Source organism: Psammomys obesus, unplaced genomic scaffold (genome assembly GCF_907164565.1).
Source record: "Psammomys obesus unplaced genomic scaffold, mPsaObe1.curated_primary_1811, whole genome shotgun sequence".
NCBI classification, from domain to species: domain Eukaryota; kingdom Metazoa; phylum Chordata; class Mammalia; order Rodentia; family Muridae; genus Psammomys; species Psammomys obesus.
In genome coordinates, this window is record NW_026591598.1 from 20890424 (window position 1) to 20906703 (window position 16280).

The 16280-nt window shown below is 43.2% G+C and overlaps 1 protein-coding gene across 1 annotated transcript in view; it reads right to left on the reverse strand.

The window, feature by feature from the left end:
- Cfap107 (cilia and flagella associated protein 107) overlaps positions 1-16160 on the reverse strand; it is a 21950-nt gene extending 5790 nt beyond the window's left edge. Inside the window, exon 1 of the mRNA XM_055611427.1 lies at positions 15928-16160. Within this exon, the coding sequence (XP_055467402.1) occupies positions 15928-16038 (111 nt within the window). The 5' untranslated portion in view covers positions 16039-16160. The remainder of the gene's footprint in view (positions 1-15927) is intronic.
- Positions 16161-16280: the final 120 nt, after the last annotated feature.

Here is a 16280-nt window from a genome sequence, read left to right on the forward strand (position 1 = left end):
TCCTTCCCTCCTTCCCTCCCTCCCTCCTTCCTTCCTTCCTTCCTTCCTCCCTCTCTCTCTCTCTCCTTCCTTTTTTTGAGACAGGGTTTCTCTATGTAGCTCTGGCTGTTCTGGAACTTACTCTGTAGACCAGGCTGGCCTTGAACTCACAGAGACCTACCTACCTTTGCCTCTGCCTCCCAAGTTCTGGGATTAAAAACATGTATCACTGCTGCCCAGCTCCAGCTCCATTTTAAAAACAATTTTTAATTTTTATTCATTATTACTGTATGTATGTCTAAGTGTGAATATGTACGGGTGCCTGAAAAGAGACCATAGGTATCAGATCTCTCTAGAACTGGAAATACAAACAGGGGCAGGCTGCCTGATGTGGGTGCTGGGAATCAAACTGGGTTTCTTCAGAAAAACAGTGTATGTTCTTAACTGCTAGGCCATCTCTCTCTCCCCCTTAAAAACTATTTTAACATGTATTTAACATGTGACAAGTATTAACATATTTGATAGGTGTGGGCTTGGTGTGTATATGTTCGCCAAAAGCATTGGGTTGGTGGATACATTCTCTCCTCATGCCATGTGGGATCTGAAGATCAAAACTCAGGTCACTGAGCCGTCTTTGTCAGCCACCCACTCTTTTCTTTTTTAAGTTTATATATTTATTTGTTTGATTAAAAATTACATCATTTCTCACCTTCTCTTTCTTCCCTCCAACCCCTCCCCACATTGTATCTTCTAGAAATCATGGCCTCTTCTTAGAAACAGTTGTCATAATACACACACACACACACACACACACACACACACCCCTACTTACCTAAGTATATAAATACAGCCTGCCCAGTATATTTTAGTGTTACACCAGGGATGACCACTGACATTAGGTAAGCAATTAGGGCCTCATCCCTGAGGAGGACCGTTCCTACAGTTCTCAGCTCTGTGGCTTACCTGTAGTTCTTCGTCTGTAGATGGGCTCTGTGTTCTGTTTTCTTCATTTTCCTTTCCCTCCCTTTTTTCTTTCCTTCCTTCCTCCCCCGCCTGCTCCCCCTGAGATAAGGTCTCACTATATAGTCCAGGCAAGTCCCAAACGCAGAATCCTCCCCACATACTAGATTAAGTATTAGAAAGAGTATATGGGGGCTGGAGAGATGGCTCAGAGGTTAAAGAGCACTGGCTGTCCTTCCAGAGGTTCTGAGTTCAATTCCCAGCAACCACATACATGGTGATTCACAACCATCTATACTGGGATCTGATGCCCTCCTCCGGCATGCAGGTGTTAGAGCACTCATTTACATATAAATAAATGAATAAATCTTTTAAAAAAGAATAGAGTAATAACTGCTCAGTTACTGTGTTGTGAAGCTTATTGTTAAACAAATATATAAAAAGGAAAGGGTACGTGGGGCTCTAACCATTGAGCTACATCCCTTGCTCTTGTTTTTTTTTTAATTTTTTAAAAAATTTTTTATTAATTACACTTTATTCATTTTGTATCCCCCCATAAGCCACTCCCTCCTCCCCTCCCGATCCCACCCTCCCTCCCCTTTCTACATGCATGCCACTCCCCAAGTCCACTGATAGGTGAGGTTCTCCTCTTCTTTCTGATCTTAGTCTATCAGTTCTCATCAAAAGTGGTTGCATTGTCCTCTACTGTGGCCTGGTAAGGCTGCTCCCCCCTCAAGGGGAAGTGATCAATGAGCAGGCCAATCAGATTATGTCAGAGGCAGTCCCTCTTCCCATTACTATGTAAACCACTTGGACACTGAACTGCCATGGGCTACACCTGTGCAGGGGTTCCAGGTCATCTCCACGAATAGTCCTTGGTTGGAGTATGATTTTCTGGGAAGTTCCCTGTGTTCAAATTATCTTGTTCTGTTGCTCTCCTTGTGGAGTTCCTGTCCCCTCCAGCTCTTACTATTTCCCATTTCTTACATAAAATTCCATTCACTCTGCCCATCAGTTGTCCATCAGGCTCAGCATCTGCTTTGACAGTCTATATTGCAGAAGCTTTCAGAGGCCCTCTGTGGCAGGTTTCAAGGTTGTTTCCTGTTTTCTTCTGGCTTTCAGAGGCCCTCTGTAGCAGGTTCCGAGGTTGTTTCCTATTTTCTTTTTCTTCTGATGTCCATCCTTTTTGCCTTTCAGGATGGGGATTGAACATTTTAGTTAGGGTCCTCTCTTTTGCTTAGTTTGTTTAGATGTACAGATTTTAGTGGGTTAATTTATATTGTATGTTTATATGAGTGAGTATATACCATGCATGTCTTTTTGCTTCTGAGACAACTCACTCAGGATGATCCTTTCCAGGTCCCACCATTTACCTGCAAATTTCATGATTTCCTTATTTTTCATTGCTGAGTAATACTCCATTGTATAGATGTACCACAGTTTCTGCATCCATTCTTCAGTTGAGGGGCATCTGGGTTGTTTCCAGCTTCTGGCTATTACAAATAAAGCTGCTACAAACATGGTTGAGCAAATGTCCTTTTTGTGTACTTGCGCCTCTTTTGGGTATATGCCTAGGAGTGGTATGGCTGGATCTTGAGGAAGCGCTATTCCTAGTTGTCTGAGAAAGCGCCAGATTGATTTCCAGAGTGGTTGTACCAGTTTACAGTCCCACCAGCAGTGGAGGAGGGTTCCCCTTTCTCCACAACCTCTCCAGCATGTGTTGTCCCTTGAGTTTTTCATCTTGGCCATTCTGATGGGTGTAAGGTAGAATCTGGGGGTTGTTTTGATTTGCATTTCCCTAATGGCTAATGAGGTTGAGCATTTCCTTAAGTGCTTCTCTGCCATTCGATATTCCTCTGCAGAGAATTCTCTCTTTAGCTCTGTTCCCCATTTTTTAAGTGGATTACTTGGTTTGTTGCTTTTCAGCTTGTTTAGTTCTTTATATATATTGGATATGAGTCCTCTGTCAGATAAAGGGTTGGTGATGATTCTTTCCCAATCTGTAGGCAGTCGCTTTGTTTTGATGATGGTGTCCTTTGCTTTACAGAAGCTTTTCAATTTCATGAGGTCCCATTTATTGATTGTTGCTCTTAGAGCCTGTGCTGTTGGTGTTCTGTTCAGGAAGTTTTCGCCCGTACCAATGAGTTCTAGGGTATTCCCCACTTTTTTTTCTAGCCGATTTAATGTGTCTGGTTTTATGTTGAGGTCTTTGATCCACTTGGACTTCAGTTTTGTGCAGGATGATAAGTATGGATCTATTTTCATTTTTCTACATGTAGACATCCAGTTGGACCAGCACCATTTGTTGAAGATGCTATCTTTTTTCCATTGTATGGTTTTGGCATCTTTGTCAAAAATCAGGTGTCCGAACGTGTGTGGGTTTATTTCTGGGTCTTCTGTTCGATTCCATTGATCCACCCTTCTGTTTCTATGCCAGTACCATGCAGTTTTTGTAACTGTTGCTCTATAGTACAGCTTGAGATCAGGGATGGAGATACCTCCAGAAGATCTTTTATTGTAGAGGATTGTTTTAGCAATTCTCGGTTTCTTGTTATTCCATATGAAGTTGAGAATTTTTCTTTCCAGGTCTGTAAAGAATTGTGTTGGCAATTTGATGGGAATTGCATTAAATCTGTAGATTGCTTTTGGTAAGATGGCCATTTTTACTATGTTAATCCTGCCAAGCCATGAGCATGGGAGATCTTTCCATCTTCTCATATCTTCCTCTAATTCTTTCTTCAGAGACTTGAAATTTTTTTCATACAAGTCTTTGACTTGCTTGGTGAGGGTTACACCAAGGTACTTTATGTCATTTGTGGCTATTGTGAAGGGTGTTGTTTCTCTAATTTCTTTCTCAGGCCTTTTCTCTTTTGTATACAGGAGTGCTACTGATTTTTTTAAGTTAATTTTGTATCCGGCCACTTTGCTGAAGGTGTTTATCAGCTGTAGGAGTTCCCTGGTAGAGTTTTTGGGGTCACTCATATATACTATCATATCATCTGCAAATAGTGATAATTTGACTTCTTCCTTTCCCATCTGTATCCCCTTGATCTCCTTCGACTGTCTTATTGCTCTAGCAAGGACTTCCAGCACTATGTTGAAGAGATATGGAGACAGTGGGCAGCCTTGTCTTGTCCCTGATTTCAGTGGGATTGCTTTAAGTTTCTCTCCGTTCAGTTTGATGTTGGCTATAGGCTTGCTGTATATCGCCTTTACTATGTTTAGATATGTGCCTTGTATCCCTGATCTCTCCAGTACTTTAAACATGAATGGATGTTGGATTTTGTCAAATGCTTTTTCAGCATCTAGGGAGATTATCATGTGGTTTTTTTCTTTCAGTTTGTTAATATGGTGGATCACATTGATGGATTTCCGTATATTGAACCACCCCTGCATACCTGGGATGAAGCCTACTTGGTCATAGTGGATAATATCTTTGATGTGTTCTTGGATCCGGTTTCCAAGTATTTTGTTAAGTATTTTTGCATCAATGTTCATAAGGGAGATTGGCCTGCAATTCTCTTTCTTTGTTGAGTCTTTGTGAGGTTTAGGTACCAAGGTGATTGTGGCTTCATATAATGAGTTTGGTAATGTTCCTTCTGTTTCTATTTTGTGGAATAGTTTGAAGAGAATTGGAGTTAGCTCTTCTTTGAAGGTCTGTTAGAATTCTGCGCTGAAGCCATCTGGTCCTGGGCTTTTTTTTTTTTTTTTTTTTTGGATGGGAGACTTTTGATGACTGCTTCTATTTGTTTGGGGGATATAGGACTATTTAATTGATTTACCTGGTCCTGATTCAGCTTTGGTAAGTCAAATCGATCAAGAAAATTGTCCATTTCATTTAGAGTTTCAAATTTTGTGGCATATAGACTTTTGAAGTAAGTCCTAATGATTGTTTGGATTTCCTCAGTGTCTGTAGTTATGTCCCCCTTTTCATTTCTGATTTTGTTGATTTGGGTGGTATCTCTCTGCCTTTTAGTTAGCTTGGCTAAGGGTTTGTTGATCTTGTTGATTTTCTCAAAGAACCAGCTCTTGGTTTCATTGATTCTTTGAATTGTTTTATTTGTTTCTAATTGATTGATTTCAGCCCTGAGTTTGATTATTTCCAGCCGTCTACTCCTTTTTGGTGTGTCTGCTTCTTCTTTTTCTAGGGTTTTTAAGTGAGCCATTAAGTTGCTTGAATGAGCTGTCTCGAATTTCTTCTTGAAGGCACTTAGTGCTATGAACTTTCCTCTTAGCACTGCTTTCATTGTGTCCCACAAGTTAGGGTATGTTGTGTCTTCATTTTCATTGAGTTCTAGAAAGGCTTTAATTTCTTTCTTTATTTCTTCCCTGACCCAGCTGTCATTTAGTAACAAGTTGTTCAGTTTCCATGTGTGTGTAGGCTTTTTGCTATTTCTGTTGTTGTTGAAGTCCATCTTTATTCCATGGTGATCAGACAGGATACAAGGGATTATTTCAGTCTTCTTGTATCTGTTGAGGCTTGCTTTGTGACCAACTATATGGTCTATTTTGGAGAAGGTTCCATGAAGTGCTGAGGAGAAGGTAAATTCTTCTGTGTTTGGGTGTAAAGTTCTGTAGATGTCTGTATTCTTATTGGCTTCTCCTTTAACTTGGGGAAATTTTCTTCAATGAATTTGTTGAAAATATTTTCTGGGCCTTGGAGAAGGGAGTCTTCTTTTTCCTCTATACCTATTATTCTTAGGTTTTGTCTTTTCATATTGTCTTGGATTTCTTGGATGGTCTCTGTCAGGAATTTTTTGGATTTAACATTTTCTTTGACAGATACATTGATTTCTTTCATTGTATCTTCTACACCCGAGATTCTTTCTGCCATCTCTTGTAGTCTGTTGGTTATGCTTACCTCTGTAGTTCCTGTTTTCTTCCCTAAATTCTTCCTGTCCATCATTTCCTCCATTTGTGTTTTCTTTAATTTTTCCAGTTCTATCTTCAGGTCTTGAGTTGTTTTGTTTACTTCCTTCACCTGTCTGATTGTATTTTCCTCTTTTTCTTATAGTTCCTTCAACTCTGTTTCTTTTATTTCTTTCAGTGATTTAATTATTTCTTCTCTGAAGGCCACAAGCTGTTTGGCTGCATCTTCCCGTATTTCTTCACGGATGGCCCTAATCTGCTTGTCTTTATCTTCCTCCATTTCTTTACGGATAGCCATGATCTGTTTGGTTTTATCTTCCTCTAATTCTTTATGTATTTTATCTGTTTCCTCTATTATTCTCTTCATCAACATAGATGTAAGGTCATCTTCTTGATTTTCTATTATGCTGCATTGTTCAGGGCTGTTCGCCCCTGGATGGCTGGGTTCTGGAGATGCCATATTGCTCTGTCTTTTGTTGGTTGAGCCTTTACGCTGACCTCTACCCATTGGGCTGATTTAGGTTTTGGCTGTTAGTTTCTGTGCTTCCTGGAGTCCTGAGGTAGGGAGTATCCCCTTGGCCAGAAGATGATTTTTCCTGAAGGAGTCCTCCTCTGCTTTTTGGTTATGGTCACTGTATGGCCAGTGTTTCTCCGGAGTTGCCACTGCTCACCTCAGGTTTATAGCCCTGAGTAGTAGCTGTGGTCTATGTTAGGCAGGGGGGGATCTCCTCTTATTCATAAAATTTCTCAAGACAGCTGCCCCACTGCTGGGTTTCTTGTTATAAATTTAGTGTGCTGCTGCTCACTAAATTTCCATGTACAGTCCTCTTGAAGAGACTGCTGATTCCCTAGCTGTGGGGTTTTCTCCCAACAGGGAAACTCAGTCTGTTATCCTGGGGCGCACAGTTCTGTCTGAGAAAGTGTGAGGTGCACTCAGCAAGTCTCTGGGCCAAAGGCTGATTGCTCTGCTCTGGACCTGGAGAACGTGCACCTAGGTTGAGTTGGCGCCTGGGGGCACTGCTCTGGTCTGGAGGCTGGGTGCCTCACTCTGGACCAGAAGCTGTGTGTCTCTGTCTGGGATGGCGGCTGTAGGCACCGCTCTGGTCCAGACGCTGTGGTGCAGCCCCCCTGAAGGATCAGGGATTCCCACAGTTTTGGCAGTCCAGCCAGGGACAACTGGCCGATCCCTGGCACAGTATCTGAGGGCTGCTGTAATGGCTCTTCGGCTCCTGCAGGTCCGAGGATGCAGCTGTGTGTCCCAGTGCCCCAGGGGAACGCAACAATGGTGGCAGAGCACAGCGCTTCTGCCTGCACTAGAGTCTGCGTGAGTCCAGGAAGTGTTTTGGTGCTGGGTGTCCTAAGCGTTAGAGCTGCTGACCCCCTCCGCTGGGGGTTTCCTCCTGCCAGAGACACGCAGTCTGGTGCCCTGGTGCCCTGGTGCCCACAGTTCTATCTGAGGCGGCGAATCACGTGCGCAGGCAGGGCTCTGTGCAGGCGCCTTTGTCCCGGCTCTGGGTCCGGGCTGGCTCCTGGGGCACCCGCGGAACCCGAGTCTTTTCCAGGGGATGTCTGGGTAACCTGGGGTCGGTCCCAATTGTTTCCTGCTCCGTGGGGTTATCTCTCGACTGGGAAATCCAGTCTATGGTGCTGTGGGCCCACAGTTCAGTCTGGGACCGTGACCAAATCGCGCTGGCGGGTAGCTCTGGGCTGGCAACCAAGCGTCTGGTGGAACCGGGATCTCTTCTGAGGTTTAGCCGGGTGAGTTAAAGCTGATTGAATCCCCCACCGTGGGGTATCCTCTCACCTGAGAAACACAACCACTTGTGTTTTATGGCCACGAGTTCTGATTGCTGGTCACTGTGCCAATCCTGCTGTGTGCTGCTCCTCAGAATGAGAGTCCTCCCGGCGCCGCCATCTTGTCCCGCCTCCCCTTGTTTGGTTTTTGATATAGTAACTCAGGTTAGTTTGAACTGGTGATCCTTGATCCTCAGACTCTGGGTGCTGGGATTATAGGCGTGTATCATTATACAACCTATTCCATCATTATTCTTTAGAGGTTATTGTTTTATTTTTTTCTCACATCTTTGTCTTGATATCAGGGTGAGGCTGGCTTTACTCCTTCATTTTATTTCTTCCTCTTCAAATTTTGGAGAGTATTTATGGAAGATTTGTGTTAATACTTTTTTAAAAATATCACATTTTTATTTTATACACATAAAACATATGGGTGTTTTGCCCACATGTTTGTCTGCTCACCGTGTGCATGTAGAACACACAGAGGCCAGAAGGGGGAGGCATTGGGTTCCCTGGAACTGGAGTTACAGACCCATAGGAGCTACACTCGGACGCTGGGAATTAAACCGGAGTAGTTAAGAGCACCAAGTGCTCTTACTTCGGAGCCTTCAGCCCCTCGTGTTATTATTATTATTATTTTCTTTCCTCCTCTTCTTTTTGTCGTGTTTGATACGTTCTCCAGTGAGGTCTCTGTCTTGGGCTTTTCTTTAAGGTTTCGATCACAGATCCAGTTATAATATATAAGTATATACCTACCTGGCTTTTCTACTTCTTTACAGTTCAGTCTGATAGATTGCATGCTTCTTGGAATTTGCTTATTTCCTATAGATCATCCAGTTTTCCAGGGGCCGGAGAGACGGCTCAGTAGTTAAGTTCATTTGCTGCTCTGACAGAGAAAGGAGCCTCCAGAGCCTGTGTCAGGAGCTCACAACCTCCCATGATCCAGCTCCAGGGGATCCTGCACCCACTTCTGGCCTCCACAGCACTGCCCGCGTGTGCACATGCTAACATCATCTACATAAATAAATTACAGATCTTAGACAATAATTTTTAGTGCAGCGATTCCCCACCTTCATTTCATTATTTGAAGTTTTTTCCCCTTAGTCTAATGAATTTCGAATTTTGTCTATTTTTTCTTTTAAAAATATTTTTAGTGCTTGTGAGCGCGCATATCGTGTATCTATGGTACGTAGTGCTGTGTAGCATGTGAATTGTCTAATATGTATGGTGTATGTGCGTAGTATGTATGTGTGGTGTACACGGTATGTATAAGATGTGTGGCGTGTGTGGGAGATAATGCTGTCGTTTTTATGGTTTGTGTAGGATGTATGGTTTGTCTGGGCTTATGTGTGTGTGTGTGTGTGCGTGTTGGGTATGGTGTGTGGAGTTTGTGTGCGTGTGAGGTATGGCATGTGGTGAGCCATGTTTGCATGTTGTGTGTGTGGACAACATCTGGTGTCACCCCCCCCCCACACACCCCGTTTGAGCAGGGGCTGTCATTGTTGGCCCCTGCAGTGCACACCCTGGGCTGGCCTGCAAGCGTCAGAGGACGCTTGTCTCTCTCTCCCTCCTTTAGCTGTAGGTGCTGATGATCACACAGTTGCCATCGCACCCAGCTCCTGCATGGGTTCTGGGATCCGAGCTCAGATCACCGGTCTTACACGACACGCTAGTCTTGAGTCTGTCAACTGGGCACTGAGGCATCTGGGCAGAAAAAGCTTCAGCTGAGAACTGCCTCCATCAGATTGGCCTGTACACTAGTCTATGAGGACATCTCCTTTTTCCTTCCTCCCTTCCTTCCTTCCTCCCTCCCTTCCTTCCTTCCTTCCTTCCTTCCTTCCTTCCTTCTCTCTCTCTCTCTTTTTTTCTCTTTCTTTTTAAAGACAGGGTTTCCCTGTGTAAACCTGACTGTCCTGGAACTAGCTCTGTAGACCAGGCTGGCCTTGAACTCACAGAGATCCCCCTGCCTCTGTCTCCTGAGTGCTAGGATTAAAGGCATATGCCACCACTGCCCAAGCAAGGGCATTTTCTTGATTAAGGATTGATATGGGAAGGTCATGCCACTGTAGGCAATGCCAACCTTGGGAAGGTAGTCCTGAGCTCTGTAAGAAAGCAAGCTGAGCAATCCATGGGGAGCAAGCCAGTCAGCAGCATCCCTACCCTGACTTGTCTGAGATTTGGGTGTGTCAGGCAAATAAACCCTTTCTTTCTTAGGTTGTTTTGGTCTGACATTTATCACAGCAGCAGGAAGTAAGCTAGGACACATGGTGTAAGACCTGGGGTCTCACAGCTCAGGAGTTTAAGATCGCGCCCTTCCCAGAAACTCTCACAGACCATGCAACTCATTGCAAAAGCAAGAGGTTTAATTTAACCATTGCACAATGGGGTCACCCCTGTCGGTCAGCAAAGAGTGGCCCCGGGAGACAAAGGCTTTAGGTTTTTAAAAGAAAAAATTGGGAAATTCGAAGTTGCAGTTTTGGCAATTTAGGATTGGATGAGGAAACTATAAAGTAAGATAATTGGTTAGTCTTAGGTGCTCAAGCTTGGCCAGTCCTGCCAAGTGTGGATGCAGCTTCAATTGAAGGTGGGGTGGTTAGCTCATCCTTGAAGATTTGGCTGGAGGTCAGGAGCTACTCAGAAGAAGGATTGAGGCCGTCTGGGTTCATTGCTATGAAACACTATCTTGAAGACAAGGGGTCTGGTCATTCTTTTTGCTGAGTGAAGGTCATTGCTTGCTTGCTTTTTTTTTTTATCTGTCCTCACAGATAGGGTCACATTCCTCCATTCTCTGGAAAAGTACTAAGAGGCTTTAGCTTAACCTGGACCTAAAACTCAAAACTATAGGCTTTAGAAGACATACAGGTTACAAAGTTAGCCTAACCCTTTCAATGGCAAGCAAGTACTTTCCCCTGCTGAGCCATTTCTCCAGCCCTTGTCAATATTTTCAATTAGCTGACTCCTGTTTTCATAGTTTTCTGCCCCTCTCCTTAAAAAACAAAACAAAAAAAAGCAAAAAACAACAACAACAACAACAAAAAACAGTGTCTACCCTAGGCTAGTCTCAGATTCACTATGTAGTTGGCTCCAGATTCTTCCCTATTCCCCCTGCTTCAGCTTCCTGAATGCTAGGATTATATATTATATAGCAAGTGCCATTCCATCTTGCTGTCTAATCCCCCCCACCCCACTCTTAACTCTTCACCTTGCTGCTGATTTCTTATTTAATTCTACATGGTGTCAAAAAGGCTCTTTGTCTGATTTCAGTGTTTTCTTTTTCTTTTAGGTGTTAAGATGCTCCTGGTTGGTTGAGACAGAGTTCCTCCCTGTAGTCCTAGCTGTCCTGGAACTCACTCTGTAGACCAGGCTGGCCTTGAACTCGGAGATCCGCCTGCCTCCCTCAGCCCTCTGAGTGCTGGGGTTGAAGGCACCGCCATCATCTAGCTTGAGGCAGTTTTTAAAAGAGAATGCATACATTTTTATTTTAGTGTATGAGTGTTTTGCCTTCATGTATATGTATGTGCTGTGTTTGTGTCTGGATCATGGAGGCCAGAAGTAGGCATCAGGTTACAGATGGTGTGGGCCATAATGTGGGTGCTGGGAATTGAACCCAGGTCCTCTGCGATAGCAGCCAGTGCTCTTAACTGTAGATCTATCTGTCCAGGTCCTTGCTTTTAATCACTTAGAAAAGATTTATTCCAAGTTCTGAAATAGATTCAGACTAAACAAAAAGATACTGTAATTTCTTATAATGCACAAACACTTAATGCAAAGTTTCTGAAATCTAGACAATCAAGCCTGAACCACACACCACAAAACTACCCACAGTGACAGTATTTAGTAAAGTGTCAGGTGACACTGCTAGTGGACTGTCACTCACTTAATGAGACTATAATTAGCAAGAGCCTCAGACCAAGCAGACAGTCTGTTTTTATATTTTTCATGTCTGTCCATGGAAAGAAGGGAATTTCTAACATTTAAAATGACAGGGCTGCCAAGATGGTTCAGCCAGGGAAGGTGCTTGCCAGGAGCCCTCATGATCAGAGCTGGATAACGGGGACCCACACGGTGGAAGAAGAAAGTCATCCTGCCACCTCCACAGTGTGTCACCAAGGGTACCACCCCCCAATATAAATAAGTGAATAAATGTAACTGGTTTTTTTTTTGAGACAGGGTTTCTCTGTGTAGCCTTGACTGTCCCGGAACTCGCTCAGTAAATCAGGCTGGCAGAGATCCACCTGCCTTCGTCTCCAGAGTGTTGGGATTAAAGGCGTGTGCCACAACCACCCAGCTAAAATTTTTAGGTTATATTTTCAGGGATCCGGAGTATAGCTCAACGGCAGCCACTTGCTTAGCATTCACAAGACCCTGTGCTCCATCTCTGGTATCGAAATAAAGCCAACTTTAAAATTCACCTTCTACACACTTCAAGATCTGTCCTCCCACTCACCTCCTCACCAGCAATTGCATTGCTAAAGCAAACAGTGATGTAGGGACCTATCTGATGGGCACACAGAAATCCGTAAGCAAGTTTTCTAACTAACCACAATGCCAGCATTCTGCCAGCTTAAACAACAAAGCTCAAGGAGCCCAAATCTACAGTCTGTAAGAATAAACACACACAACGTAAGGATTGTTAAAGTATAAATGTCTACCCGTCACCAGCTCCCATTATCCTTCAGACACTACGTCATACTTACGTAGCTATGCAGCTGGGATTATGCGAGGCTGTGATTTGCTACAGCAAATGAGAGCAACCTTTAAAAAAATTCTATTTCATGATTTAATTGGTTATTAAATAGGTTTCCTAAAGTGAAAACTAGAGTGTCCTGTTTTAAAAAGTTAGCACATTTTACTCACTTAAGTGAGCAGGGCCCGGGAGGTGAGAAATGTGCCAGGGTACAGAGCTCAGAGGACTACCCGTGGGAGTCAGTTCTCTCCTTCCACCCACGTGGGCTCCAGGGATCAAACTCAGATCGGCAGGCTCCGTGACAGGCACCCTGATGTACCGAGCCATCTTGCAGGTTTTATTTTATTTAATTTTATTGCTGTCACAAATTATATCAATATGAGTTTTGTGTTCATTTGCACGGTTCTATAACATTTTATGTATTTTTTTTTCTTCTAAAGTATGTAGCAAAATAACAGGTAGTCACAAATTTTGAATTATGCCACACTGGCTTTATTTTTGTTTATGTGTTTTCATTTACATGAGCAAATGTCCCTTCATTTTGACTTGAATGATTACATGAGAAGGCGGGTCTCCAGATGTTCAGAGCTCCAGCTGAGAAACTTCTTCAGTTTTTGCTTGTCTGGAAATGTCTTCATTGCTTCCTCGTTATTATTATTATTGTTGTTGTTTTTTCTGAGACAGGGTTCCTCTGTGTAGTAGTCCTAGCTTTCCTGGACTCGCTTTGTAGTCCAGGCTGGCCTCAAACTCACAGAGATGAACAAACTTACACACATGCCTGCCTCAACCTCCTGAGTGCTGGAATTAAAGGTGCTACCATACACGGCGATACTCTGTTTATTTAGAGAGACCCTGCTACTTCCTTTTATTTCTTTGGCATGTTTCCCTTTTTCTTTGCATATCTAATAATTTTTCATTGCCAAAAAATTTAAAAATTAAAAATACCAACTCTCCCACTCTCTGTTGACCAGATATATGCAAGGGAAGAAGACCTTTTTCTAAATAACTGGTCTTCAGAGCCAACTGTCATGAAGGCTGAATCAAGTCTCAAGCCTTTTCTTGGCACATATCCTGCCTGGGCTTTTTTGAAGTTTGCCATATTCACATACACATTCCCTATTAAATGTCTTGATTTCTCTTTAGAATACTACTTTCCCCTTTCTTTCTTTTCTTAACACATAGCCTATGTTGACCTTGAACTTCCAACCCAGCCTTTTCAAGCATTAAGATGATAGATGTGTCACCAAAGCCCAGCTTTTTTTTCATGTGTTATATTGGGTTCCTCTACTCATTCTTTTCACCCTTTTCTCTTTTTTCTCCTCTCTCTCAACAAAGTTTCACAACGCAGTCCTGGCTAACCTGGAGCTCCCTATGTACGTTAGACCTCAGGTCAGACACTTGTCTCCTGCATCCCAAGGGCCAGGATTAAGGGTATGCACCGTCTTTGGGCTTATCTACCTGTTATCTTTTATTTTCGACATTTATAGTCCAGATTCTTCTGCAGCTTTCTCATACAGGAATCTAACTGATTGCTAATCTGATCATTTCCCCTACTTGGTGCTTCTCTTCCTCACAACTGTCAAGCACAGTTGAAGTTAATGACGACACATGCCATGTCTGGTAATGACTAATGTTCTCCATGGAAACAATCTTTTCGAGTTGTCCAAAGTGATGGAACACAGTCAAGAGAATGACGCACAATGAACAATACCTTGGGGAATGGTGAGAGGCTTCAGGAAAAAAGGCAGAGGGCCTTTTTCCTTAGCTGCACTTTGCTCCCTGTATTCTTCTGGATGCGATTTTGTGCCTCTTGTGACAAATGTTTGCATTCAATTGTGAAACATGTTTATTCTTGTTTAATTTCAGAACGTAGTTATAGAGCCCAATCTGGTGAAAGGAGATGCTGAGTGTTGTCCTCAGCGTCCCCTGAATCTGGACATGGCCTTCTGCCTTACTGTCATGCGTTCCCAGATATTATCTATGGTAAGTCCAGGCAATTGCATTTAAATTGGTAGATCTGGAGAAAGTTCTATAAAAGGACTATTCTGTTAATATGTAGTATGTGCTTCCTGCCATTTATTTACATGTTTTCTGATCATGTTTTTCAAACAACAAACACTTTGTTACATCCATGTATGAAAATACACTGAAACTGAAGTAAAGTTGTCTGCAGCATTTATATATATATATATATATATATATATATATATATATATATATATATAAAATCAGATTGGCTTTGTACTCAATTTGTTATCAAGAATGGCTTTGAAATATAGATTCTTCTGCCACTATCTCCCGGGTGCTGAGTACTCTGGATTACAGATGTGCAACACCTCATCTAGTTTATGCACTCCTGGGAATTGGGCCTTGGGTGGGTCTCATGCATGCTTGGCAAGCACTGTACCACTTGAACAAACCAAGCCCAGTCTTAGCAAAACTCGATGTAGCCATTCTTGCTGGCCACAAAGGAAGAGACTCAGTTTCAAGCGGCCCATTCAGGTGAAGCACTGCCAAGGACCTGTTCTGTTTGGAGAGTTAACACTAAGTAGGCTGTGGAACTAGTGCAGCTGGCAGCAGCGGACCCATCGATGTCCCTGCAGGGGAGTGCCATGGCTGCTATGATCAGTGAAGGGCCAGGCTGACAAGAGTAGAAACTGCCCAAATAAAAGTTCAAGGGAGCCGGGCACACGCCTTTAATCTAGCACTCTGGGAAGCAGAGGCAGGAAGATCACTGTGAATTTGAGGCCAGCCTGGTCTCAAAGTGAGTCTAGGACAGCCAAGGCTACACAGAGAAACCCTGCCTTGAAAAAAACAAACAAACAAACAAATAAATAAATGTTCAAGGGATGGTTGGGTTTAAGAGCCTCTGCTCTTGCAGGGGACCAAGTTTGCTTCCCATTATTCCAATGGATAGGACTCCCTCTTCTGGCTTTTGCCAGCATTTGCAGGCATCTGCGTTCAAGTTTGTGTGTGTGTGTGTGTGTTGTGGTTTAAAGGTTTACGAATGGCTTTTATTTTACATGTATGAGTATTTGCCTGTGTGTATATAAGCACACCATGTTTATACAGCACGAGGAAGCCAGAAGAGGACCCTGAATCCCCTGGAGCTGCTTGTGAGACACTATGTGGGGCCGGAAACCAAACTCCTGTCCCCTGCAAGAACAGTAAATACTCTTTTATTGAGCCATGTCGCCAGCCTATTTAAAAAAAAAAAGCACAGAGATGGTGGCACACACCTTTGACACAAGCGCTGGGGAGGCAGAGGCAGGCAGATCTCTGTGAGTTCAAGGTCAGCCAGGGATATGTAAAGAGACTCAAAAACAAAATAAAACAAATAAACTATAAATAAAATTTAAAAGTACAAAGGAATTGGGGACCTATCATGATACCTAGAAATAATTCAGTGACAACAGTGCTAGAGACACAAATGTGTTAATATCCCTTCTCTGGTGTCCTTAAGACATAAGGAGGAGCTTTTGATTGTTGCTTGAATGCATCTTTCCTACATATAACACAAAGACCCTACCTAATGTCATGGTCTTCAGACTCAGCCAGAAGCTGCCTTACATTTGAAAATAGGAACGACTTTGCTCCTTCTCTCTCCAAGCTTTCCCACACTGGCTCTTCCTTCTTACCTTCCTCCTTTCTTCCACCCAGTTTCCAACGAGCACCTTAGTGGAATACTTCTTTTCAGTCTTCCAGCCTGGAGTAGAGAATGGCTGGGGAACTGGTGAGGTCACAAACATGGTAAGGATCTGTCCTGCGTCCCCTTGACTTGCTAGATTACACTGTTCATCTGCTCACTGTGCTGGCCCGGAGTGAATAGCAGATGATACTCTGTCAAGCTCAGGAAACTTAACAAAGCCTGGAGAGAGCTCACTTTCCTCCAGGGAGAGTGATGTGATCTTGGATTCTCTTCTGTTGACTATCTCCATGGAGATAGACTCCGACCATAGTTACTCTTCACCACAAAGCACTTGATTCTGGA